At 39.8% G+C, this 23,536-nt stretch overlaps 4 protein-coding genes and 1 long non-coding RNA gene across 6 annotated transcripts; 3 read left to right on the top strand and 2 right to left on the bottom strand.

Moving 5' to 3' along the window:
- Positions 1 to 463: 463 nt before the first annotated feature.
- LOC103456719 (neutral cholesterol ester hydrolase 1-like) lies at positions 464 to 6,928 on the bottom strand. Its single transcript, XM_008396430.2, has 5 exons — positions 6,492 to 6,928; positions 4,367 to 4,589; positions 3,325 to 3,394; positions 2,870 to 3,041; positions 464 to 1,353 (listed from the first exon to the last, which is right to left on the bottom strand). The coding sequence occupies exons 1-5, from the start codon at positions 6,624 to 6,626 to the stop codon at positions 733 to 735; spliced, it is 1,221 nt and encodes a 406-aa protein (XP_008394652.1). The 5' UTR covers positions 6,627 to 6,928; the 3' UTR covers positions 464 to 732.
- On the top strand, positions 2,702 to 3,310 carry LOC103456718 (uncharacterized). The gene is made up of 3 exons (XR_532305.1): positions 2,702 to 2,742; positions 2,884 to 3,037; positions 3,114 to 3,310. It is a non-coding gene; the product is annotated as an uncharacterized LOC103456718 (long non-coding RNA).
- An 804-nt stretch (positions 6,929 to 7,732) lies between the features above and the next one.
- LOC103456717 (adhesive plaque matrix protein) lies at positions 7,733 to 9,364 on the top strand. 2 transcript variants are annotated; one of them, XM_008396428.1, is made up of 5 exons: positions 7,733 to 7,796; positions 7,873 to 7,919; positions 7,990 to 8,872; positions 8,933 to 9,225; positions 9,303 to 9,364. In XM_008396428.1, the coding sequence occupies exons 1-4, from the start codon at positions 7,780 to 7,782 to the stop codon at positions 9,210 to 9,212; spliced, it is 1,227 nt and encodes a 408-aa protein (XP_008394650.1). In that variant the 5' UTR covers positions 7,733 to 7,779; the 3' UTR covers positions 9,213 to 9,225; positions 9,303 to 9,364. The 2 variants fall into 2 exon arrangements, with proteins under 2 accessions (XP_008394650.1, XP_008394649.1); XM_008396427.2 differs by having other exon boundaries at positions 7,990 to 9,225.
- An 832-nt stretch (positions 9,365 to 10,196) lies between these two features.
- On the top strand, positions 10,197 to 13,857 carry emc9 (ER membrane protein complex subunit 9). The gene is made up of 6 exons (XM_008396426.2): positions 10,197 to 10,471; positions 10,560 to 10,762; positions 11,530 to 11,606; positions 11,688 to 11,757; positions 11,872 to 11,966; positions 13,208 to 13,857. Exons 2-6 carry the CDS (start codon positions 10,568 to 10,570, stop codon positions 13,386 to 13,388), a joined length of 618 nt encoding a protein of 205 aa, XP_008394648.1. The 5' UTR covers positions 10,197 to 10,471; positions 10,560 to 10,567; the 3' UTR covers positions 13,389 to 13,857.
- A 1,106-nt stretch (positions 13,858 to 14,963) lies between these two features.
- Positions 14,964 to 23,536, bottom strand: irf9 (interferon regulatory factor 9). Its single transcript, XM_008396425.2, has 10 exons — positions 23,398 to 23,536; positions 22,999 to 23,073; positions 21,289 to 21,411; positions 20,613 to 20,790; positions 18,016 to 18,134; positions 17,868 to 17,931; positions 17,494 to 17,553; positions 17,016 to 17,402; positions 16,512 to 16,627; positions 14,964 to 15,939 (listed from the first exon to the last, which is right to left on the bottom strand). The coding sequence occupies exons 2-10, from the start codon at positions 23,053 to 23,055 to the stop codon at positions 15,772 to 15,774; spliced, it is 1,272 nt and encodes a 423-aa protein (XP_008394647.1). The 5' UTR covers positions 23,056 to 23,073; positions 23,398 to 23,536; the 3' UTR covers positions 14,964 to 15,771.

Here is a 23,536-nt window from a genome sequence, read left to right as displayed (position 1 = left end):
GACTTTCTTTTTTTATTAAGTATGTGTGAATTCATCTTCTTTTAATCCAGTGTAAAATTAGCTTACATAAAAAAGTTCTTTTTTTAATTAGAAATTTCAAGAAATAAATAAGCCATAAATATATTTCCTCCCCTCAAAACGTTGACCCATAATAATATTTGCTTTTCATAAATATTTTTTTTGCGCCATTTTCACTAAAATATTCAGATCCAGTGAGTTTATTTTAAAGCATCTCTGAAGCAGTAAATCTTGTACGTTTACACTGCAAAAACACAAAATCTTACCAAGTATTTTTGATCTAGTTTCTAGTTAAATACATTAGTCCACTTGAAATAACTCAAAACTAAGCTAAAGATAACCTTTAAGCAAGATATCAGAGCATGTTTTGGGTCAATAATTAATAAATATTGTTGAAAATCTTCTAGTTCCACTGGCAGATTATTTCACTTTACCTGCCAATGAAACAAGAACTTTTTCAAGGAATTATTGACTTAAATCAGCTCCTATTTCTTGCTGAAAAGTTACTTGCAAGTTAGTTTTACCTTATTTAATGTGCAATAAGAAATTTGCACTAGAAACTAGACAAAAATACTTGATAATTGTTTTTTGCTGTGTAAAGATGTTTATACTGCTGCTTTTGTTTTGTTTTGTTTAGTTTTGTTTTGTTTTGGGTTTCCTTTGCACCAATTTTTAAAAATTCAACTAAGAGCTCCCATATGTGTGGAGTCCTGCTCATAGGTTCTGGTCCAGCCAGCGAATGTAGTTCCTCATGCTTCTCTGCCCAACGCTCGACATCATTGGCAGGTTCGCAAACACCATGCAGCCATGGAAACCGTCCTCGTAGTGGTCACTCGTCACCTCGACGCCAGCGTCCCGCAGCCGCCTGCCGTACATCAGACCGTCGTCCCGTAAAACGTCAAACTCGCACGTCATCACATACGCTTGGGGCGTTTTACCCAGAACCTCCTGCTCCGCCAGCAGCGGCGCCGCCCTCACGTCCATCAGCCCTGGCACCGCGCCCACCACGCCTGGCGATCCCTTCTCCTCAACCACCGGCTTGAAGTTCTTCTTGCGCTCGGTCGGCAGCAGAGCGGTCCAGTTGAGCTTGGAGCGGGTGGCGGCGCTGATGGCCCGCTGGTCCAGAGCGCTGTGGTTGTTCGCCAGCAGGACGGGCTCCAGGGAGGAGTCAGCGCCGAGGTACTGCAGCCAGAAGCGGGCCATGTAGGGCCTGTAGAGGATGGGCACGGCCTGGTTCTGCTGGTACGACGGCGTGTGGAAGTCGAGAGCCTGCAGCACTGGGTAGATCAGAGCCTGGGCTTTGAATTTCACCTGCAGAGAGTCATCCAGGCTGAGCTGCAGGAAAAAAATATAAAATATACCAGTTCAGAGGAAGATTCCTGACCCAAACTGAACCGGGCCGGTCACGGTAACAAATGTCACCCTGAAGTTATTGTGATTGTTGAGACAAATTCCAAGTAATATGATGGGAATGGTGCAATAATAATAATAATAATAATAATAATAATAATAATAATAATGCAACAACAAATTCTCAAAGATCCATAAACTTTAAATTCTAAAACATTTAACACTGGAACAACAAAAATTAAATAAAACAACAGAAATGACAAAGTGAATTATGGAGTCTCTAAAGAAAACTGTCCATCAATAAAAGGGATAGTTGAGACCAAATCACCAAACTGAAGACATTTTATAAAATAAGCAAGTTATACAATTAAACAGACTTCAGTTGGTTTATAGGTCGCATCCAAATTTCCAGTCTTTCTTGTAATGTTTGAAACCATTTTGAAATAATGGCTCCACAGACTTTAAGATCTTTCACAGCTTTTCTTTAGACGTTTGCCGATTCTTCAAATCTTCTCACCAATTTCAGGCCCATATTGTTTCGACGTTCTACTTTAGTGCATAAATCACTCAGGCATAGAAAGACTATTAAACACATGGGACATATCGTAGCACTTCCACTTTAGCTTAGCTTGCTAAATTGGTAAAGTTTGTTCACTGGCAGGCAAGTGAGTTTTAAACGTTAAAATTTAAACATGAGTTTCAGTTATTAATCTTCCAGCCATATCAATACTGACGTTTGACCACGCGTGCCAATTAACGTAGTTAGCAAACAAGCTTTTTTCTTCTTTTAAGTTCTCAACTTGACAGAAGAAACTAAAGAGCCTTATTTGTCAAATATTTTTGGTTTAGTTTCTAGAGAAAATATCTTAGTAAACGTGAAATAAAACTAAATTATAGGTAACATTTCCGCTAAATACAGGAACTTGTTTTAAGTAAATGATTCCTTAATATTAATGAAAAAGTCTAAGTTCCATTGGCAACATATTTTATTTGTAACATGGGAAAAATATATTTTTTAACCCAACAGTTAAGTCACATGGGCACTGCGGCGTTACCTAGCAACCAAAGCCCCGTTACCTAGCAACCTAAGCCGAGTTCCACTTGAAATAAAACAAAACTAACTCGCAAGCAACTTTTCAGCAAGATATAGGAGTTTGTTTTAAGTAAATAATTCCTTAATTTTAAGAGATAAATTCACATATCACATGGTAAAAATGTCATTTTATCAGTGGAACAAGAATTTTTCAATCAATATTAAGGAATCATTGACTTAAAACAAGCTCCTATTCTTGCTGAAACGTTACTTGTAAGTTAGTTTTATCTTATTTCAAATGTACTAAGAAATTTGAACAAGAAACTAGACAGAAATACTTGGTAAGACATTGTTTCTTTGCGGCGTGACGGTGGTGTTGGACCTTCAGTTATTTAAATAATGAGTTAATAGAGAAAAAAATTAAAACCTGGATGTGTCTCTGCGTAATATTTGTTGTTTTTTCTTTACCTCCTGCGCCACAGCAGCAGCCAGGTTTCCTCCAGCGCTGTCTCCAGACACACAGAGCCGCTCCGGGTCGATGCTGTACTGCTGCAAGAGTTCAGCAGACAGGAAGACCCGCGACGCTGCCACGGCGTCGTGGTACTGATCCGGAAACACGGCCTCGGGAGCCAGGCGGTAACTATGACAGGACAAACGCAACATGGCAGCATTTAAAGACTAAATCATCAGACTTTTCTTGCTCATATTCCAGTTTCTGGGCAGAAATCGTTCCCTGGTCTCATCAGTTCAACCGTGTCCATGACAACTGAACGAACTCTTTGTTTGTCGAAACGGACACAATGTACCGTGAAGTTGAACATAAAAAACCTCCTGTTTCATGAAAGCCACAGCAGCACTGCAGTTAGCAAGAAGAAGAAGAAAATAAAAGGAATGAATTTGCTGATTTAACTCCCGACACTCACTCCACAGACATTATGACGGCGTCCAGATCCTCCGCCATTTTCCTACACAGAAGGTCATAGGAGCGCATCCCTGCAAAACACAAGCGGTAAAATTCATTGTGATGTAAATGTCAGATTTACTGAGTGCTTTCTATAATAATTTGACTTTTCCTGGCATGTAAATGAACAGCTGGTGGACAAAACCAGGAAAATGATGTAACTTAACAACAATCAGGCAATATTTCATGGAAAATAAGAGTATAAACATCTCTACTTTGTTCCAGAGGAATCATGGAAAAACTACAGCATGATGTTCCTACGATGGCTATGACTGATGCAATAAGCAATAAATCAATTGATCATGTACTAAATTAAAACAAGCTCAATATTTTCTATTTGCATAATTTATAATTTTTCTCTTTTCTCTCTTCCTACCAAAACCAGGATGATAAAACTCTTCAGTCTGATGTTTTGGTCTCAACTAAATATTTTTTTAAGGACTTTTCACTTTATTTATCTGTTGTTTTCTTTATTTATTTTAGATATTTCAAATGTCTTCCATTCCTGTTAAATATTCATTAAACTTTATAGTTTATTGATCTATGAGGATGAGTTCTTGTATTATTATCACCATCATATTACTTAAGTATGATCTCAAAACAATATTATCATTTATGGCAATAATTTCTGGGACCATTTATTGTCCAACAGAATTTGTTATCATGACAGACATAAAGATGACCACTCTTTAGTTTATTTTTAAAGAACAAAATAAAAAATAAAACTATTTTTTGCCTCACAATTAAGAAAATAATGTGAGGAAACATGAATTTATATCTTGGTTAGGAAGATAACAGAAGGTTGGCATCCGGAAATGTTTTGTATCCTTTATTATTTTATTGAATCAGATGTATTTTTAGACTAATCTGACATGTTTTGGTCTAAACTTTTAATAAAGCATAAAATCTTGAGATGTTTTGTATTGAAATCTTATATAAACTGCAGGTATTCCTAATTTATAGCAAAAATATAATAAAAACATCAGATCTAGGATTAAACCCACTTGCGCTGCCGAGCGCCCAGCCTCCTCCGTGGAAATAGATGACTCCTCTTCTCAGCCTGCTGTCTCCGTTTGGCTGAAAGACGCGGGTGGGGACGCCTCCCAGGGAGGAGTCGATCACCTTCACGGTGGGACTGGAGCGAGCCTCGATCACCTCCACCCAGGACACCACCCGGTTCAGCAGGCGAACACGGTGGCACACGCCCAGGGAGTGGGCCGCGTCGCTCTGAAATGCACAAACAAGCCGTGTTCACAACAGATCAATGATGTAAGATTCAAATATATACAATGAAAGTTGAGTGGAAGGAAAAACGGTGGCACAAATACCCATTTAAGAGTGAATAGCTTCAAACTCCAGATTGCAGACGATAGACTAAACCCCCATAAACCGCGTTTTTGTTGTCTTTTTAAGCGTACTCTTCAGTACAGCATTAGATAAAGCTAATGGCAAAATTTCTCAATTTCATAAAAACATTTTTACACTCGGTTTTTTGGCTTTTCCGAAAAAGAGTTAATGCCCAAAAGGGGGCATTTGCTGAAGAAGTTCTGACGTAGCGAATTCCACTAGTTGATCTGTGCCTTACCAGAGGCACAGAACTTGTAAAAATTTTGACATTTTTAATTATTCTTTTACTTTTACAGCCAAAATATGACAAAATTATGCTTTACATAGCCTGGTTGATTCACTTCAAACCAGAAAATGTAAAAAAAAAAAAAAAAGAGCCTAATTTGTATTTTCTTTTTTGCGACATTTTAAAATCTGGTTAGAAATATAGTTCCAGATAATCCGAAATAATCACTGTGTTAGGAACAAATCCACATGAGTTTCACTTTTTGCACTGAAATGAATACATTTATAACTTAATTAAAACTAAATAAGCTTTTACTGATATCTTAATTTATAGAAACACAATGGATGTGAAACCTGCGTGAAACCTTTTGACCCCTCTGTTGAGTAACGGGGTGAACTCATTGAGCAGGGTGCCAAACCTGTCCTCCAAACACAGGAAAAACGTGTTGCTCTTTACAAAGACCAAGGCGCAGCATCGTCTGCTGAAAGGCATTAGGTTACCGTCTGTGGAGGCAGGTTACCGTCAGTAATGCGGTCGGAGGAGTTTTTCACGTTGTTGCAGCATTCTGTGCTTTCTGTTTGGACCTCATGGAAATTTTCCCCAATAAAAAATTTAACTGACGAACATAGAAATGAATAATTATCTGATGCATTGACAACAATTTGAATTTGAGGTTTTTATTCATCATTTTTATTAGGATGCACCACTCAGTTGACACAGTTCCTCTTTGACCAGCAGCTTAAACAGTGTGAAATTTGGCTTTTTTGATTGTTATAAAATGCATCTAAAATAAATATTTGCATCTCTGTCAGTTTGTAAAATGCATAATCAGCTAGTCATTTCATGCACTTTAATTTCAGCTCAGTAAAAAATGGACTCAGATTAGAGACAGAATTGAACATTAAGACGATCACAATGTTTCTGCTGGAGTCAAGAATCCACAAGCCAACATGTGTTACATTTATTTCCACATGGTTCAGTGTTTAAAACACTAAAAGCATTTCTGCACGGTCTAAACATTCAATCATCTTAATTAAAGATTTAGATTTTTCACACGAGAAACTACAAATTAAATAATTATGTAACAACAAAACCAGTTGTAGCTGTAAAAATAACTGAAATGAAACGTACAGGTGTTTAGGTTTGGTTACCTTGGTGTTAAAATACTTTCCACATTGCAAAAAACACCAATCAAAGTTGTATTGAAACACATAAACAGGCCAGAAAAACCAGAGATCTCCATATGCTTTAATAAAGAAAATGTGTGCACAAATATGAAACAAAATCCCCCCCACAATTTATGTACTATTTTAGGTTAGGGTTTTTTGTTGCTCTTATTTTGTATTTTCCTATGCGATTCTATTTTAATCTCTTCAAAACTTGATTTAGACAGCTCAGCTCAGTGAAAATCACATTAGTGATTTATTATTTAAACCCACAAGCAGGTGTTTACTTGCCCTGCGCGGCTTTAACCTGTAAAATTGATCCCGGCTGCGGTGGATCGCTACCTGTCCGCCGGTGTTCCTCCACATTCAGCGCATCATTCTGCCACTCACCGCCCGCATGAAGCTCCGGAACAGCGCGTCCAGCAGCATCAGTTTCCACGGCTCGCTCACGCCGCTCGGTAGCGGCAGGTACACGTAGTAGGCAGCCGCCGCCAGCAGCACGGCCCCGGCCAAACGGAGCCTCATCGCGCAGAAGGAGGAGGAGTGAACCTGCCCGGGAGAATCATACGGCACTGCCCGCTGTCAGGTCGCCAACGGTTGGGGAGGAGGGAGCGGAGCGGGTGGGAGACTCTGTCAGGGATCGACGAAACGCGGAGGAATGACCCCGATTTTAAAATAAAAGCACAAAATGGCACTCAAAGTGATATTTTTCATGATGGAGAGAACGTCTCTACGTTTTATTTTGAAATGCTCATGTCGGAAGTCATGTACGCCTTGCTTAAGGATTTTGCTCATGGGAGTTGTAGTTCTTCGTGAAAACGGCCGTTAGTTAAGTCTGTGACTAAGCTAGCTACAAAAACGACCCACCAAGCTAAATCACAACTCAATCCGATTGGACTGCTTTTAAGCATTTAAGTTTAAAAACAGCTTAAATGCTGTTTATATATAATATATATAATGTCAGTTTCATAATTATTTTATATTTATGTATTCATTACTATTGTCACCAAATGACATGCATATATTTCAATAAATTAATTTTAATAAAGTTTTGAGTGTTTACTTTTAAAAGCTGCTGTAAGCTGTCTCCTTAAATATCTGTTGAAAGAATGAAATCTATTGGTCTCAATCCTGACCCCTGGAGGAGACTACAAGTAGTGCCCAACTGTTTTGAACAATCTTTTCTTATCATCACACATTGTTGCCTGTTGATCAAATAAGCTTTGATTGAAACCAGAACTAAGTAATCTCGTGTATTACCAATTTCAAAGCTATAGATGTGTATTAAGTCTTAATATATAATATATTTTTAGCCATTAAACTTTGTGATTCCGTCCATTGACCCCACAAAGGGTGATCTTGATCTAAATCTGTGTAGTCTCTCATTTATGTTTCACAATAAATGTATCATGTATGTAAAGTGACTCTCTAGTGTTCTGGAGAAAAAAATTGACAAATTTCCTAAACTTTGTTGATAGGTGCTGTTTTCCACCTAAAAAAAAGTCCCTGTATGGCTTCCCCATGCAGGAAGCACTTCTCTTGTAAGATAATTGGCCACACCAGCCTTCAACTACTGACACCTGTTTTCATTTACCAAAACAGAATTGGTGGGGGAGGTATAAAAATTAAGCAGCAGCAGTACACAAGTAACTGCTTGCTGTCAACTTAGGTTGACATTATGGCTTTTCTGTTCAGGTATGTCAAACTGTAGAGTAAGTTGAATGTTTTTTACTCATTAAACAGTTTTTATTCAACTTTTTTTTATTCCTAGGCTGGTGGTGGTCTCCTTACTGGCATTGCAGATATGTAAAGTAAAAGGTAAGGTTGACTTGTGTAATTTTCAATATATATTGAAACAAAAACTCAACTTGAGTCTGCTTTTCAACAGCTTCATATGTGCCTTCAAAGCCTGAGGCTGGGATTCTAACTTGGGGTCCAAACAAACCACACAAACTGCCAGATGTGCAACGCTATGCCCCATGGTTTCCAAGAGGTTTCCATGGTTTCTTTACCCCTCACCAGGAACAGGGCAGTAGTAAACCTCACCTGCCTACTGAGCCGAAGTTCCCAATCGGAGGTGCAGTCCCTCTGTTTAAGCCACCACAGTTTCCTAGAGAGCCTCCTTGTCAAGCAGGTTCTTGCAGGTCACCAATATTCCCTGTTGAGCCAAGGTACCCAATAGGAGGTCCAGTCCTTCTGTCCAACCCACCAGCACTTCCTATTGTGCCAGAGTACCCATTCAGACTTCTAGCCCCCTCGTCCAACCCACCAATGCTACCTGTTGAGCCGAAGTACTCAATAGGCCATCCAGGCCAGCTGTTCTACCCGTTAATGTTTCCAATTGCCCCAGAGTACCCAGTAGGATTTAAAATCCCTCCCTTAAACCCACCAACGCTTCCTGTTGAGCCCAAGTACCAAACAGGATTTCCAATCCCTCCCTTCAATCCACCAATGCTTCCTGTTGAGCCAAAGTACCCAATTGAAGGTCCAGTCTCTTCAGTCAAGCCACCACGGTTTCCTAGAAGGCCTCCTTGTTCAAGTGGAGGACGATCAGGTTCTTGCTGGCCACCAGCTTATCCCATTGAACCAAAGTACCCAATAGGAGGTCCAGCCCTTCCATCCAACCTACCAGGGCTTCCTGTTGCGCCAGTCTACCCATTTGGATTTCTAGTCCCCCAGTCCAACCCACCAGTGCTTCCTATTGAACCCAAGTACCCAATAGGAGGTCCAGTTCTTCAATCCAACCCACCAGTGCTTCCTGTGGAGCCCAAGTATCCATTTGGAGGGCCAGTCCCTCTGTTTGACCAACCAGTACTTCCTGTTGAGCCAAAGTATCCAATAGGAGGGCCAGTATCTCGGGCCCAACCACCACAGCTTCCTAGTAAGCCTCCTTGTTCAGTGGGGAGTCCCTTTAGTGTTTGTAGGCCACAAACATTCCCTGTTAAGCCCAGGCATCCTACAGAGGCTCCAGTCAACCATAGCCTAATGCCTTTTTTCCAAACCTTGGAGTCTGGCAAGGTTCCTAAAGAGCCCCTTCATCATGGAGAGCCACCCAAGAGTCCAAGATGCTATAGCAAATGGCCGTTTCTGCAATCAAAACCCTGCATCTAGAGCACTTCAGAAGGTTGGTAATTTTATGAAGAGGAACTTCAACTTTTTACAGTCTTGACTAATTAACTTTTTTTTTTTTTTTTGTTTTAGGTCCAGAAGTAATTACACCAAATTATTCACCTCTGTCAATAAAGGACTCGTTACAAAACTTATGTTTTCTTTTTTTTGTCTTAAAGTGTCTCTAATCTTATTGGGGGTTTTTTGATTATGATTTCATAAGTGAAAACCTGCCTGCAAAACTCTATAGACTAATTTTCAACTGCTAAGCTTTACTGTGCTGATATGGTATTAAAAACTTGACTGGAACTTTGCATGTTCCAGGTGTTTCTACAACATTGAGGGTAAAATGGAGACTACACTTCCCCAGGGACACAATGTACCAAAACACTCACAGAAGTGCTATTTGGCTAGGCAGTGTGGTGATTTGGTTAAATGGCCACAGGAACCTTATATCCCAAACAACCAACCAAGGCTGTCCCAGAAGCACCTCTAAAGCAGAACCAGTCATGCAGATTTTTCACAAAACTATGCATTAGTCTTTTTCTTTTTAAACCAAGAGGTTCACGTAAGGGTAGTTTTTCAAATGGCAGTGATATTGGGATTAACCCTGTGCATATATTCAATCTACCTGCAATTCATGTTTCAAAATTAAGTGGATATTTTATTTTAACTAGTACTTGCAGTACATATAAGAAAATGGAGCGCATCCAGTGACACGTTTCTAACATGACTTGTCTTTTTTTTTTTTTGTTAAGTTAGTGGGTTGAGTATCCAGATTTTAATGGAGTGTAATGCTCCACTAAAACATCTAGAAACATTTTTCTAGATACTCATTCACTTTTGTCAAAGGGCCTTCCTCCGCTCCGTTAGGGGGCGCACGGTGCTGCGATGTGTAAACATGCTCTTAAAAAGAACGGAGAAGCACGGTTCTACGCCAATCATAATACAGAATCTATGCTCTAAACCAATCGGAACAATGCATATGACTCCAGTGGGAGGGACCAGAAACTGTCGTTGGACGTCATTCATTCCCCAGCTTGTTAGCTAAAAGACAGACCTCTGGGTTTTGTAAGAAATTTAACTGGGGTCTAAACTGCTTAAGGTATTGATCGTGTATCTCGCTACTCTAGTGAGACTAACTTGGAGGTAGACTAATTCAGCGGATCGGTTTAGCTTGTATGCTAACCACAGGACCTCCCAGGGCAATTATCCGGCTGTCAAACGCAGCCGAACCGGGACGTTTCTGGGTCTGTTTCTAGGTAAATATGGCGCCGTTCATAAGAAAAGTGTTTGTGTTACTGTTCTTCGGTGTTTCAACGTCTTTCTGTCCGCCCCGCACCTCCGTAGCGGTCACCATGGGTGAGGTGGAGCTCTCCTGTCGGGCTTATGTGAAGATGTACCTGCACTCCTGCCTGTTCCCCCGCTGCAGCATCAATGGACTGCTGCTGTCCTCAAGCTCGGCAGGTGGCGCTGTTTGCGTGACGGACTGCGTGCCGCTGCTTCACTCTCACCTGCCCCTGGCTCCCATCACGCAACTGGCCCTCACGCAGGTGTGGAGTTTGGTGTCGTGGCCCGGTTTTCAAAAAGGTCCAGGATGTGATGTAAATCCAAAAAAAGAGAAGGTTTTCAGTAAAAATGAGAATAAAGTTAAAATGTAATTTATTTCAGCAATATAAAAACTCCAAATTCAGATTGACATAAAATTGGTTTTACGTTGCTCCATTTCACAACTCCTGATTTTTTTTCTCCACCCCCACATTGAAATTTGATAATTTTCTATTTTTTTTCTTAGTTTTGAGTATTAAATTAGTTGATATATACATGACAGAGTATTTGAAGATCATTGAAGATGACAAAAATAACAGTAATGTGGTTATGAAGGAGTAAATTCAACCAAAAACGTATGAATTAATTTCACATGCTTATAAGAAAAAACTTGGATGCTCTGAGCTTAAAAGCAATATTAGTAAAAAAAATCAAATTTCCCACAAAGATGAAGCTTGTGGTTAAATAAAAAATCTGCAGAATGTATTTTTATCTTATTAATTGATTTATCATCAAAATAATAGTTGCAGGCTTACAAAGCCCACTCAAGATTTCAATGAGGTGTGGACTGTGGGTGAAGTGTTAATCCACTTTTATTTTTGTAAACAATCTGCTGATTTCGTTAAATATTTCCTGCAACACGTTTATGAGGCATTTTTAGTTTTAAAATCCTGCTAAAGCTGAACATAAATCAGCTAATTTACTCAGATGTTTTGCAGACATGTTGTCTAAAATGACTAAACCAGCAGTTTTCTCTCTTCTCTTCTCCCAGGTGGATGTCTGGTGCGCTCAGACTCAGCAGAGGATAGTTGGATATTACCAGGCCAACGCCTGCGCATCAGACTGCAGGTGAGTTTCTGAAGGGGAGAAACTTCTCCAGGACCGAAGCCGATCCAGAAACGGTTTCAGTGGTCTGGTGTCTGTTTGCAGCCCGACGCCGTGCGCTCTGAAGATAGCCGACAAGATCGCCGAGCAGTTTGAGAGTGCAGTCTTATTAATGGTGAGGACGACAGAAAATCAAGTTTTAATGAAGAGATTAAATGTTTTCAATGTTTATGGCACGGGAGAGTTTGCTGGTTTATTGCAGTCGGTTTGTTTCTGTTTCTTCCTGAAGCTCGACGGCAGCAAAATGTCTCCAGATGATCGGGTTCCTCCGATCGTCATGTACGAGCGCAGAGACTCCAAATGGGTTCTGAAGGACAAACACACGTAAGACCTGAGGGGGAGGGAGGACATAAGGGACAGTATGGGAGTTATAAAGAATAAAACGAGTTAGTTTTGGTTTAAATACCAACTTTTTAACTTAGGAAGTCATGTGGGAAGAGTTCAAATCAACACAGCCAGTTCATCATTTATCTATGAAGAAAAAGATACAAATTCCTGAAACTGAAATGTAAAATAAAAATAATATTAAGTGTCTTAAGTCTCCAGGAAGCTGCAGGATGTTTTAAATTGGAACATTAACTCATTTATCTGTGATTTAGTTCACATGAAAACCAGTAAATGGAGAGAAAAGAATCCAGTTTGCAAAGAGTTGAAGCACCTAGAATGGCCAGCAGAGGGCGCTGGTGAGGTCAGGGATTCCTCAGGTAGAGAAACGGTGAAGGTCAGCAGAGGCAGACATGGATGTTATTTATAACAGATCTGAAACTTAAAAGGGATTTTTCATTATTGAAGTATGAAATGAACTAGTTATTAAAAAAAAAAGTATTTTCTGTAATAAGAAAAGGGTTTGGCTCTCTAGAAGTCTCTGGATCTACTTACGTTAAAAGCTTGGTTATGAAAACAAATACTTTGAGTCGTATTTTACATTTTTCATCATAAAAAATAAAGTTTGTAATAGTTTTGCCTTGATTACAAAAAAAGTCCTTCAGGATCAAACACCTGTGCTGGATGGGACAAATTTCTATCATTTTTAAATTGCATTTGGACGCATCTGGTTTTCATCAATGCAGATTCATGAATTAGAATGGCCTAGTCAAAGTCCAAACCTCAATTCAACTGAGTATCTGTGCTAAGGCTTGAAAATGAAGATTTAAAGACTGAAAAATTATCTGATGGAGGAAAAACTCCAGACCCGGGAGGCTGAATACAAATGCAGGCCACACTTTTCAGATTTATTTATTGAGGGTTGTGAAAACGATTTTTTTTTCCACTGTGTGTTGGTCTGTCTGATAAAGATGTTAGGTTTGTGAGGGACTTTATAAAGTCTTGATTTGTAGTAAAATGTCAATATAGCATCAGGAGGAGATTAATCTGGAGTCAGGAAGTTTAATCCGACTCGGATAAATCTGAGAAATTAGAATCTCATCTGAAACAATTTATCAAGTTTCCTTTTAGTTTTCATTAATAAATGTATAAAATGGCTGATTTAGTTTGAACTCCATTGGTTTGAGTAGCAGCAGCTTCCTGTTCGTCAGCCTAAGGGACTCGTGTCACTTCCTGTCCAGGATCATGCTGCGGCAGTGGGAGGAGACACAGGCCATCGCCAGCCAGATGCTGGAGTCGGGCGACCACGCCCTCCTGGTGGACTTCGACGGCCACCTGGATGACATCACCAAGGACTGGACCAATCAGACGCTTAACACCAAGATCGCCGAGCTTTCCTCGCCGGCCAACGGAAACATCTGACGGCGACCCGGTTCCCCCGACACAAACACACACCCAGCAGAGTCCATGGAAAAGTTTTACTATCGACAGAACAAAGACAAACGAGCTTAAATGACAGATTTACATCTCGTGCCAACCTAAAAAAAAAAAAACGGATTATTTTTTAACTAATCCACCTTAAAATACGATTTAACTCCAACAATCCACCTCATGGTTTTATTTCTAAAATGCCTTTTTTCTTTATCTGTTGTCACAAAATGTTCATCCAACTCAGGATGATGATGATGATGATGGTAGTTTGTTTAAAAAAATATGTTTTATTTGGTTGATTTCCTCATAACTGCTGGATAGAAACGTTTAATTTAAAAGGATGTACTTTATTATTGTTATTATTACACTGTGATTAATTACATTGGTAACAAGTTTTCAACTTCTACAAACCTTAAATGTTCCAGTTTTAAATATTGGATATAAACTGAACTCGAAGCTCGTTGTGGTCCAAGAAGTTTCCTTCTTTATTTCTGCAGATTTTCTTACCTTGAATTAAAGAAAATCAACTTAAAATCGACCCAAACTACCATTAAATGAAATCCAACAAACGAAATGCTCTAAACTTTAGTGCAATATTCCCATATTTACATTTTACACCAACATCAGATGAGAAAATTTAACATTCAAATTCAAGAAATTCTCAGATTTAAAAAATAAAATTCTAAGAATTTTTAGAATATTTTTATATTTCAGTGTTTGCTATTTTCCGTTTCATAATTCCAATTTTCCCCACATTCAAATTCTATAATTCCTTGTTTTTCTGTCAGTTTAAGTCTTAAAAAATATATATAAATACACATAAATAGTTGGTATAAATATGACAGAGTATCAGGGCTGTTATAGATGAAAAAAATAAACATAATGAGACCATGGAGGAGCTGATTTTCTGCAAAAAACTCAAATTTATTAATTCACTCATTTATGAGAAAAAACTTCTGATGTTGAAAAGCTGTAAAATGAAAATCTTCCAGGATAAAAGGCATAAATTTACAATATTAAAACGATTTGATGTACAAACTCAGAAATTTGTAAGAAAACTCAAATTTGTCAGGAATTTTCTAAAACGTTGTACATCTGTGAGGCGCTGCGTCTACGAGATTCACACCTGGATGTTTCCCAGAGTTTAAGGATGAGGTCTGGGCTTTTTTCTGGACCAGAACCGGGTCTCCAGGAGACGTTCTGATCCAGGAAAACAACCTGGATCTTCCCTTTAGCTCTGGAAAACATCCAGATGTTCGTCTCCTAAATTTACCGCCTCAGTCTTAGATGACTTCCGACATTTTCTGTGACAAATGTCCAATTAAAAAAAAAAATTCTGAAAAATATGAGAGTATTCTTACAAATTTCTGACATTATAATATCTTTGTTTTAATACTTTAAATTTAAGCCTTTAATATGAAATTACTCAAAATATTTGAGTTTTTCCCCTGAAACTTTCTCCTCAATGGCCTCATTTTATTTATTTTCTTTAATCTACACTGCCTGCTTTACAGCCATTTTTAAACTTTTATTATCTAAACTGAACAAAAACTAACTTGGTACTGCAAATTATTAAAATACAAACTTTTAAAACTATTTTTTCTTGAACAGATGCCCTGAACATGGCATCATAACAGCCAGAAACTATCAAAATAAAATCTGAGTAGAGCTTCTTAAACCAGCCTTTAAATAATAATCTACTAAAGTTAGAACTTCCTTAAAATGAAATAGAAATCTGTGTTTGTGAGGCTAAAACAGTAGTTTTACTTCCATGGTTGTTATTGCGCTTTACTCTTTCGCGATACATAATTTAATCCAGTGAATGAAGGAAGATTTAGGAATTGTAAAAAGGAAAAACTGTTGGTTGTGATCTCTGCTGTAATAATGAAGTTCACAGTGGAAAGTCCTTTATTATTTAATAAAACGAGTGTTTTAAACTAAAACTCAGCTTTAAGACTGTTTCATAATCAGTCTGGATGATAACAAGCAGCTAAGACTATTAATCTATGCTATGATTGGATAACAGTACGACAAACATGCCTGTTTTTAACTTTATGGTCCCTTTAAAAGAGTGTCTGGGCTCTAAGCCCCAACAGAACAATAAAAACTGATTTATAGAGAAGCTATTTTCAAATTTCTCTAAAACACACGATCGATCTCCACGCTGTTGGTTTTTCCTGTAGTGTTTCCAACGCACCGATCTCCGCAGAAAATGAAGAAAATCCATTTTTTTTAACCTCAAACGTCACCGATTCAGCTCCAGAGTTCAACGGAGTTTTCTTTTAAGTGCTTCAAAGTCTTATTTTTTGCGTGCAGAGAAAGTAGAGGCTCTTATTTTGAAAGCTGGGAATGTTTCAGAGTTTCTTGGAGACTCTCAGTTGGTCTGACAGGCGTCCAGCTCGGAGGACGGCGACGGCACCGTGACGAGGTTCAGCGTGATTTCTCCCAGCGGAGACTGGCTGGCCAAGGTCCGGAAGACCGACAGGGTGTTGAAGACGGAGAGTGCATTCTCCACCTGCTGCTCCGCCCACGGGAGGGAAACCTGCACACAGGAGGCACAGGCCACCTTACAGAGGAACTACCTCAACTTTGTGCTTCACAGTAGAAAAACTGGACATAAAAATTTATTTTTTTAGATTATAGTGGCTTTATTTTATTAAATCTGATGCTAAACCATCAGAACTGAACTTAATATTAGATTACTGGAACAAACGGCAGGAAGTTTGGCTCATAAACACAAAATGTAGTTTTAAATAACATATTTTAAAAAATGTGATTCTTTAGATTTCAAATTTATTCCTTTAAACTTCAAGGAGTAATTTGAAATTGATTCCTTAAATACGATGCTGTATTTGGGTAACAAGGGTCATTCTAGATGTTAAAAATGGTGTCAGGAGAGTAAATTTCCACCAAGATCACTAATACTTTGACATTAATTTGACATATTTTTCTCACAAATGTCTGACTTAATATTGTATATTTAATCTTTTAAAACTGTAGTTTTTTCTGCAAATGATCAATTTTAAAAAAAAATATGTAGCATTAAAACCAAAATGATCAAAATGTGCCTCTGTATCCGGTTATTTTATCTCTGCTGACGGTTCGGAGGTTTACCTGCGCGATGATCAGCTTTCGAGACGGATCTTCGGTGTTGCTGAACTCTTCTCCAAAACATAGAGTGAAGCTACACTGAGGAGGCTCGCCGCCGTTGGCTCGGAAAAAGTCCAGTTCTGAGGAAACACCAGACCAGAACCAGGTTGAGTTTTCATCTTTACCTACTAATGAAGTTTCCCAGGTCAGTTTCAGGAAGTGGAGGAAAGCAGAGCCTGAAATATTCTTCAAACGAATCTCCATCATGTTTTATTCACCAACTCAAATTAAGACTTTTTAAGACCATAATGGATTCATTTTAAGTGTAATGTTTTTTTGTACATCCTCACCTGTTCAAGGAAGCACAATAGGTTGCTTTTACAACATGACATTAATGAATTTAAAGCCAATTCGCTGGTTTTTTAAAAGAAATTTAAGACTTTTTAAGGATGCAGCCAGCTACACCCTTCAGCCAAACGAGTACCAGGCAGCTCAATGGGTAAATAAAAACCAGAAGTTTAGACTCACGTTGCTTGAAGATGTCTTTGCTGAACAGCAGCACCGACTCCATGTTCCTCTCCATCCGGTGGAGGCCCGGCGTGGTCGTATGTGGCCCCGTCCAGAAGATCCGGCCCTGGCAGAACCGCCTGCCGTACACCCCCTGCGCCGTGGACGTCAGCGCGATGCCCTTCGCCATGAAGGGCAGCAGGGTGAACAGCGCCTGCAGCTCCTCGCCCGCCGGCAATGTGGACGGCGGCTCCGGCAGCAGGATGCGAGGGAAGCGGCACAGGGCGGCAGGAGTCGGGGGGACGGACGAGGAGGGCAGGTACAGGATGCGGACATCGGGGCCACTGATCTGACGTTTGAGCACCTCCTGGCCAAGATAATGAACCGTCACGCTGAAGGAGTCTTGGTCTGTTGGAAAGAGAGGGGGCGGAGTTAACAAAGGGGGAGGAGCTAAAGCTGCAGGTTCATGATGGAGACAGCAGCTTTTTTCCTTGGTTACCTCCCGTGTTGGCCGGGACACTCTCCTCGATCCGAACGTCCAGCCTGATCTCATCCAGCGCTGCAGAGAGGAAGATGAGAAATAAACCAGTTACTAAGCAGAAAAAACTCATAATTCTGTTAAAGGTTACTCTGAAATACTGCAGAGACAAAGCAACAGCTTGATATCAACCTCACTGGGGCTTTTACAGATAAAAAAAAGTTCCTTCTGAATAATGTTTTTAAAGAAATGCATCAAAATAAACAAAAATATTTAGTAAATGAATCTCAGGCATCAGAGTTTAGAAGAGATTAGACCTTCCTCTATAAAGCTAGTTATTGAGCATGGCGGTGGCAGCATGATGCTGTGGGCTGTAATGGAGCGTCTGGACTCACTGGTGCACTGGGCGGGTCCGTCTGACTGGACCGGCTGACTGTCCTGCTGCTGGTGCTCTTCATGCTGTGAATCAAGGACAGAAGGTTAGTGGTCCACCTGACATCAGCGAGATGAAACCTTGACCTTTGACCTGAGAGTTAACCTCACCAGCTGAGAGGTGACCTCTTCAGTTTTGATCTTTTTGACCTGGCAGTCCGAGCTGCTGCTCTTCCTCTTCAGCTTCTTGCTGCTCTTCTCTTTGACCTTCGGCTCAGGTAGCAGCACACCTGGAAACCCGGAGGAGGAAGATTAATCTGACGTCCAGCAGCGCTAATCCAAGGGATTATATTCCGACTGCCAGCAGCCGAAACTTCTGAGGGGTGTCGCCTTTTATTAAGTGCAAACTACACAACACTCTGTCACGATCAGGTGGTTGACGCAAAAAAAAAAAAAAAACCTTCAGAAAGGCTGAAGAACAACTTTTCTCATGATGATGAGGAAAACAAGTTGGGAAGAACGATTCAAGACTTTTGCACAAGACGACACAATACACAGCTCCGTTTCATCTGTAGGCAGCTAGGAAGGAAAGAATAAAGAGGAAAAAAGGATGGAGGGAATTAAACAAGAAGGAAAGGGAGGGAAAGTAAACTGCAAAAGAAAGATGGAAGGGGATGGAAAATGAAACAAAGGGAAACAAAGAAAAGACATCAGGAGGAAAAAGGACATTAAATGAAGGTAAAGGTAACTAGGAAGGAAAGATGAAAGGAGATGCATAAAAAGGAAGGCAGAGAACTCTAGGAGGGAAGGAAAAGACATAAGAAGGAAACAGGAAAAACCCTGGGAAGAGAAGAATGAAATGAGTGGAAGAGGGAAGGACACTAGGAAATAAGGAAGGAAACACAATAAGGAAAAAGGACTCTAGGAAGGATAATGAGAAAAAAAGGAACTAGAAAAGACACAAAGAAAAAAATAATACTGGAAATGAAGTTTTAGATAAGAAGTAAAATAAAGGAATTTTTTTTCAATTTCCATTTTATCCAGATCTGAAATTACTTGAATCAAAAGTCAGACTTTCCCAGAGTGCGTCGGAACCCTGGATATCATCACTTTTCTAATTTAAAATAAAAACATTTAAAAATCTGCTTAAAAACAAAGAATTACTCAAAGTTGAGAATAAAAATGTGATCAAACGATCCCTCAAAGTCTGACCTTCCTGGTCAGAAGTGGATCAGAAAGCAGCTGACATGTAAATACTCGTGTTCTGGTTTCCATAGTAAAACGTAAACAAACTGGAAGCTCATTAGCATGAATGATCCCAAACAGGAGAGGTAAACGTTTCTGTAAATATGGAGGTCGACGACGTTTCCCTGCTTTACAGCTGACATGATAAGCATAATAACTTTATTACTGATGAAATATTAATGTTCAATGCGTCTCCTGAAGTTAGATCCCAGTGAAGCTCTTCATTTTACACCCCTGCTGTCATCATCATGTTTAACTGCTTCATACTTCCTCTTTCTAAGGCGGCCTTTGGCTAGTTCTCTGTGCAGAATAAAGCTTCTCGAAAGCTCAAATAACACCTGAACTATGACCCCAGTGGAGGTGAAAAGGATGCAGAGAGAGAGATATCCCCTACTCTAACATCTTTCTAACCATACAGAGATTTAAAGAGGAGTGGCAAAAGCAAATGAGGTGGATTAGCAGAGCTGATGGTGTCATCCAGGACATGTTATGGAGCTGCTAGCATGTCAGGATAGTTATGAGGCTTTCGCTGACTCAGAGGTCAAATCGACGTCAAACCCGAGTTAACAGTGGTCCAGTTAACGTAGTCTGGTTTCAAAATGGCGCTGCCCAAGTGGCCACTGTTCATCTTACGATCATCGTTTCAAGCCGTACTTTTCGCCATGTTTCATTTTTTCAGCTTAGAGTTGCAGGTGCTACATGTAAAATTGATTTTAGACACCCTTATACTGCTGTTGCTGCGAGGAGCGGCCATATTGGATACTGATTTTTCCCGACTCAGAAGCTGGAATTTCCGAGTTGCAACTACAAATGGAATGCAGCATTAAAGAGGAGAGCAAAAGCAAATGAGGTGGATTAGCAGAGCTGGTTAACAACTGACGGTGTCATGAGGGTGATAAAGCAACAGTCTTCAGTCAGAGGCCTCTACAGATTGCAGTACTGACTGCTACTGTAAATCCTTCCTATCCAAAGCATCACTATGATTCTGTTGTTGAATGTTTTTGTTTGTGACTTTTTTACTGTGACTTCTGACTGATGTTTGACTGAACAGTGGCTTCCTGTCGGGAAAACAAGAAGTAGATTTGAAAATAAAAGTTTCCAGATATTCAAATCAAGGTAACGTGGAGCATCAGCTCCATTTCCTCTTGAATCTTCGCGCCAGCAGGCGTCTCAACACCTAAAGCCACTTCGTCCGCCAACAAATCGCAGTGAAAACCTCAGAGAAATCGCGCTCGGTTTCCTGGTTCCTGCTCTAAATAAAACCCTCGCTCTGTCTGCTGAATGTGTGTGAAAGTTCACCAGTCTGACCTGAAGAATCAGCAGCTGGAGTTTTATCTGGTCCAGAACCAGAGTCAGAACCAGCTGCTGGACAAACACCAAACGCTCCTGTCAGAGATAAACCGCTGCAGAAACGCTTCTGCTCTAAAAATAGATTGGTTTGTGCAACGTGTTGCTCAATGTTTTCACCAAACCAAGACAGACAGAAAGCCTGGACCGGGTCAGAACCGGCGGGTGGGCCTCACCCTGCTCGCTGATGGGGACCAGGCGGTACACCTTGTACGGCTCTGAGATGTCCAGCTGGGCGCGCTCCATCACCTCCTTGAACTCGGGGCTCTTGTTGAGAGCGCAGCGAAGACGCGTCTTCCACGCCGCAGGATTCTTCTCTCCGTTCGCCAGCTTCCCTTTGAACTCGGCCCAGGCCTGCAGAACCAGGGGAACCCGCGTTACCATGGAGGGAGGGATGGACGGATGAAAAACAGATACATTAAAAAATGGATACATGTTGGATGGATGAACAAATGGAAGGACGGATGGATGGGTGGAGGAAAAACCAGACGGATAGATGAACAGACAGATGATGGATGGATGGATGGATGAATGATTGGATGTTGGGTGGATGGATAGATAGATAACTGGATGGATGAACAGATGAGTGGATGGATGTTGGATGAATGGATTGATGGATGTATGTATGTATGGATGAACAGATTAATGAACGATAGGCTGATGGATGGATGTCAGACTTTAAATTCAATCTGAAAACAGAAATATTTTCCAAACTCGGTCCAGTCTGGTCACCGTGCTCTGTTCCAGTCTGATCACCTGGTTCTGATCCGGTCCAGTCACCGGGTTCTGATCCAGTCCCGCTCATCCTGTAAACTAAAATCCAAAGTCACAAAGCATCAGGCGACCTCTGACCTTGAAGAGAGCTGCGTCCTCGTCCTCACGGAAGTCGTGTTTCCCTGCGTGTTTCCATGGGATCCTGAACATCGTTTTGGCCTCGTCGTCCCACATCACACCTGGATACTTCCCGCTGCTCACCTGTCACACGACAAACACCAACGTTTGGTTTCCAGCAACGTTTCAACACCAACAGGAAGTTCCTCCATTTGGCGAAACCAAACCGCTGCCCTGGGCTAACGCCTGCTAACGGTTAGATAGAGATCGCCAGCTCCGAACGGACCAAATAGAATCTGAGCGTCACAATAAACAGCTGGAGTTACTCCATCACTGCAATATGGTTTTTTAATATAACAACTAAATGTTTCAAGGATTAGACTAAGATTTGGAGCAACGTCCGTTCATTTGAACTGGAATGAGCTTCCAGTTAGCTAGCTTTATCCTATTAGACCAGATTTGAAATGGGTTTCACATCATTATCCTGTTGGAACTGCACAAAGTGTCAGTTGCCTCAACCGATTTAATTTCTGTGGGCTATTATAAGGCTATTATTTTACAAATGTATCCGATTTTTATCTTGCAATTTGACAAAACAAGAAGAAAGTAGCAGAAAGTTTGTTCAACCTGAGTAAATTTCTGGCAAAAACTTGGAAATGTTTAGATTCATTTCACATGTTTACATAAAAAATTTAACAAGAGAAATTTAAATATCAAAACAAAGATTTTCTCTGACATTGAAAGTCATAAATTTGCATAAAACAAAATAAAAAATGCCAGAACACAACAGTATTAGGGCCACGCTAAGAACATTTAAAGAAAAAAATAAAATGAGATTAAGTAATAAAATTATGAGAATAAAATTGTAGTATTACAAGAATGAAGTTACAATATTACGGCTTAATTCTTGTAATACTACAACTTTATTCTCTTATTATTTCGACTTTATTTTCTTACGACTTTATTCTCATATTGACTTTATTCCCATCTTATTATGATTTTGTCATCTTATTTCAACTTCTCAAAATTTAATTTTTTAAAATACTTTGTATTTTTTTGTTTTACCAGAAAACCTATATTGAGGAGGTAAATTACGAGCATCTGGATGTTTTTCTAAAGGATAGATTGTAACTATTATGGCAAATTATAATTTCTTTCATGTAAATTTACAACTTTTTAACTACAGCATAGAGTTTGATCTTTTTCTCCTAAATTTGTTGAATTAATCTAGAAATCTCGAGTTTTTGGGTGGAAATTTACAATACAAAGTCACGCAAGTTTGACCAAGTTTGTCTTTTTTTTTATCTAGTTCAATTGCAAGAGAAAAATCAGATAGACATGTAAGATAATGCATTAAAACAATCCACAGGTATTCATAGATGTCTAATCTGGCTCACACAACTTGTTTACAATAACAAATAAACCGACCAAACCTCAAATCTAGTTTCTGTGACAGATTTCTGGTTCTAAAAAACAGATTTCGGTCACATAAAAGCATCTCATTAAAATTTCAGCAGGTGGTATTTTAGAATAACTTAAGAAGAGAACTAATTCATTTTAACTTCTGAAAATTAGACTTCCGGTTGATATTTATATGACCTCAAAAACGGGACAGTTATTAGGACTCTTATCTGCTTTCCCCTCCCTTTCTGCCCCTCTTTCCACCCCTCACGACATAAACACACGCACACACACACACACACACGCACAARCACACACACACACACACACCTGATCCACTATCCATGAGCGAAGTCTGCGGGTGGATCTCATCCTTCCTGCTGCCATGATTCCCCTTTAAAACGACTGAAATACATAAACAACATAAAACAATAAGTGCCACATTAATGACATGAGCTAATATCGCTCTACAGGTGCATTTTAATAAATAACTGACTGAAAAAATAAGTAAAAGAAGAATACATTTGATTTATGACACAGAAATGAGCCGCGATAACAACTAAAAGTTGTTTTTCTTTTTTAAAAATCTGACAGCCTTCAAACAGAGCCGAGTTTTGCTGATATAAAATATCAGAAGCGAGCCCTCCGCTGCGGTTCTGAGGACTTTATAAAGTCAGAAATAGAAGCTAAAGTGTCAAAATGGAGGAAGTAGGTTTAAGTTTCGTTTACCTTGGTTATGTTTCCTCAGCGGCGCCTTGCAGACTGAGTGACGGAGCAGCAGAGCTTCGCTCCTCTCAGCCCAGCTGCCCGTTTCCTCGAAATCACGTGACTTTGCAGAAACACGCCGCGCCTCCACCGCCAGGGGGCG

Source organism: Poecilia reticulata, linkage group LG20, assembly GCF_000633615.1.
Source record: "Poecilia reticulata strain Guanapo linkage group LG20, Guppy_female_1.0+MT, whole genome shotgun sequence".
NCBI lineage: Eukaryota > Metazoa > Chordata > Actinopteri > Cyprinodontiformes > Poeciliidae > Poecilia > Poecilia reticulata.
Note: the sequence above shows the minus strand (reverse complement) of the source record. Positions and strands in the feature narration are given on the sequence as shown.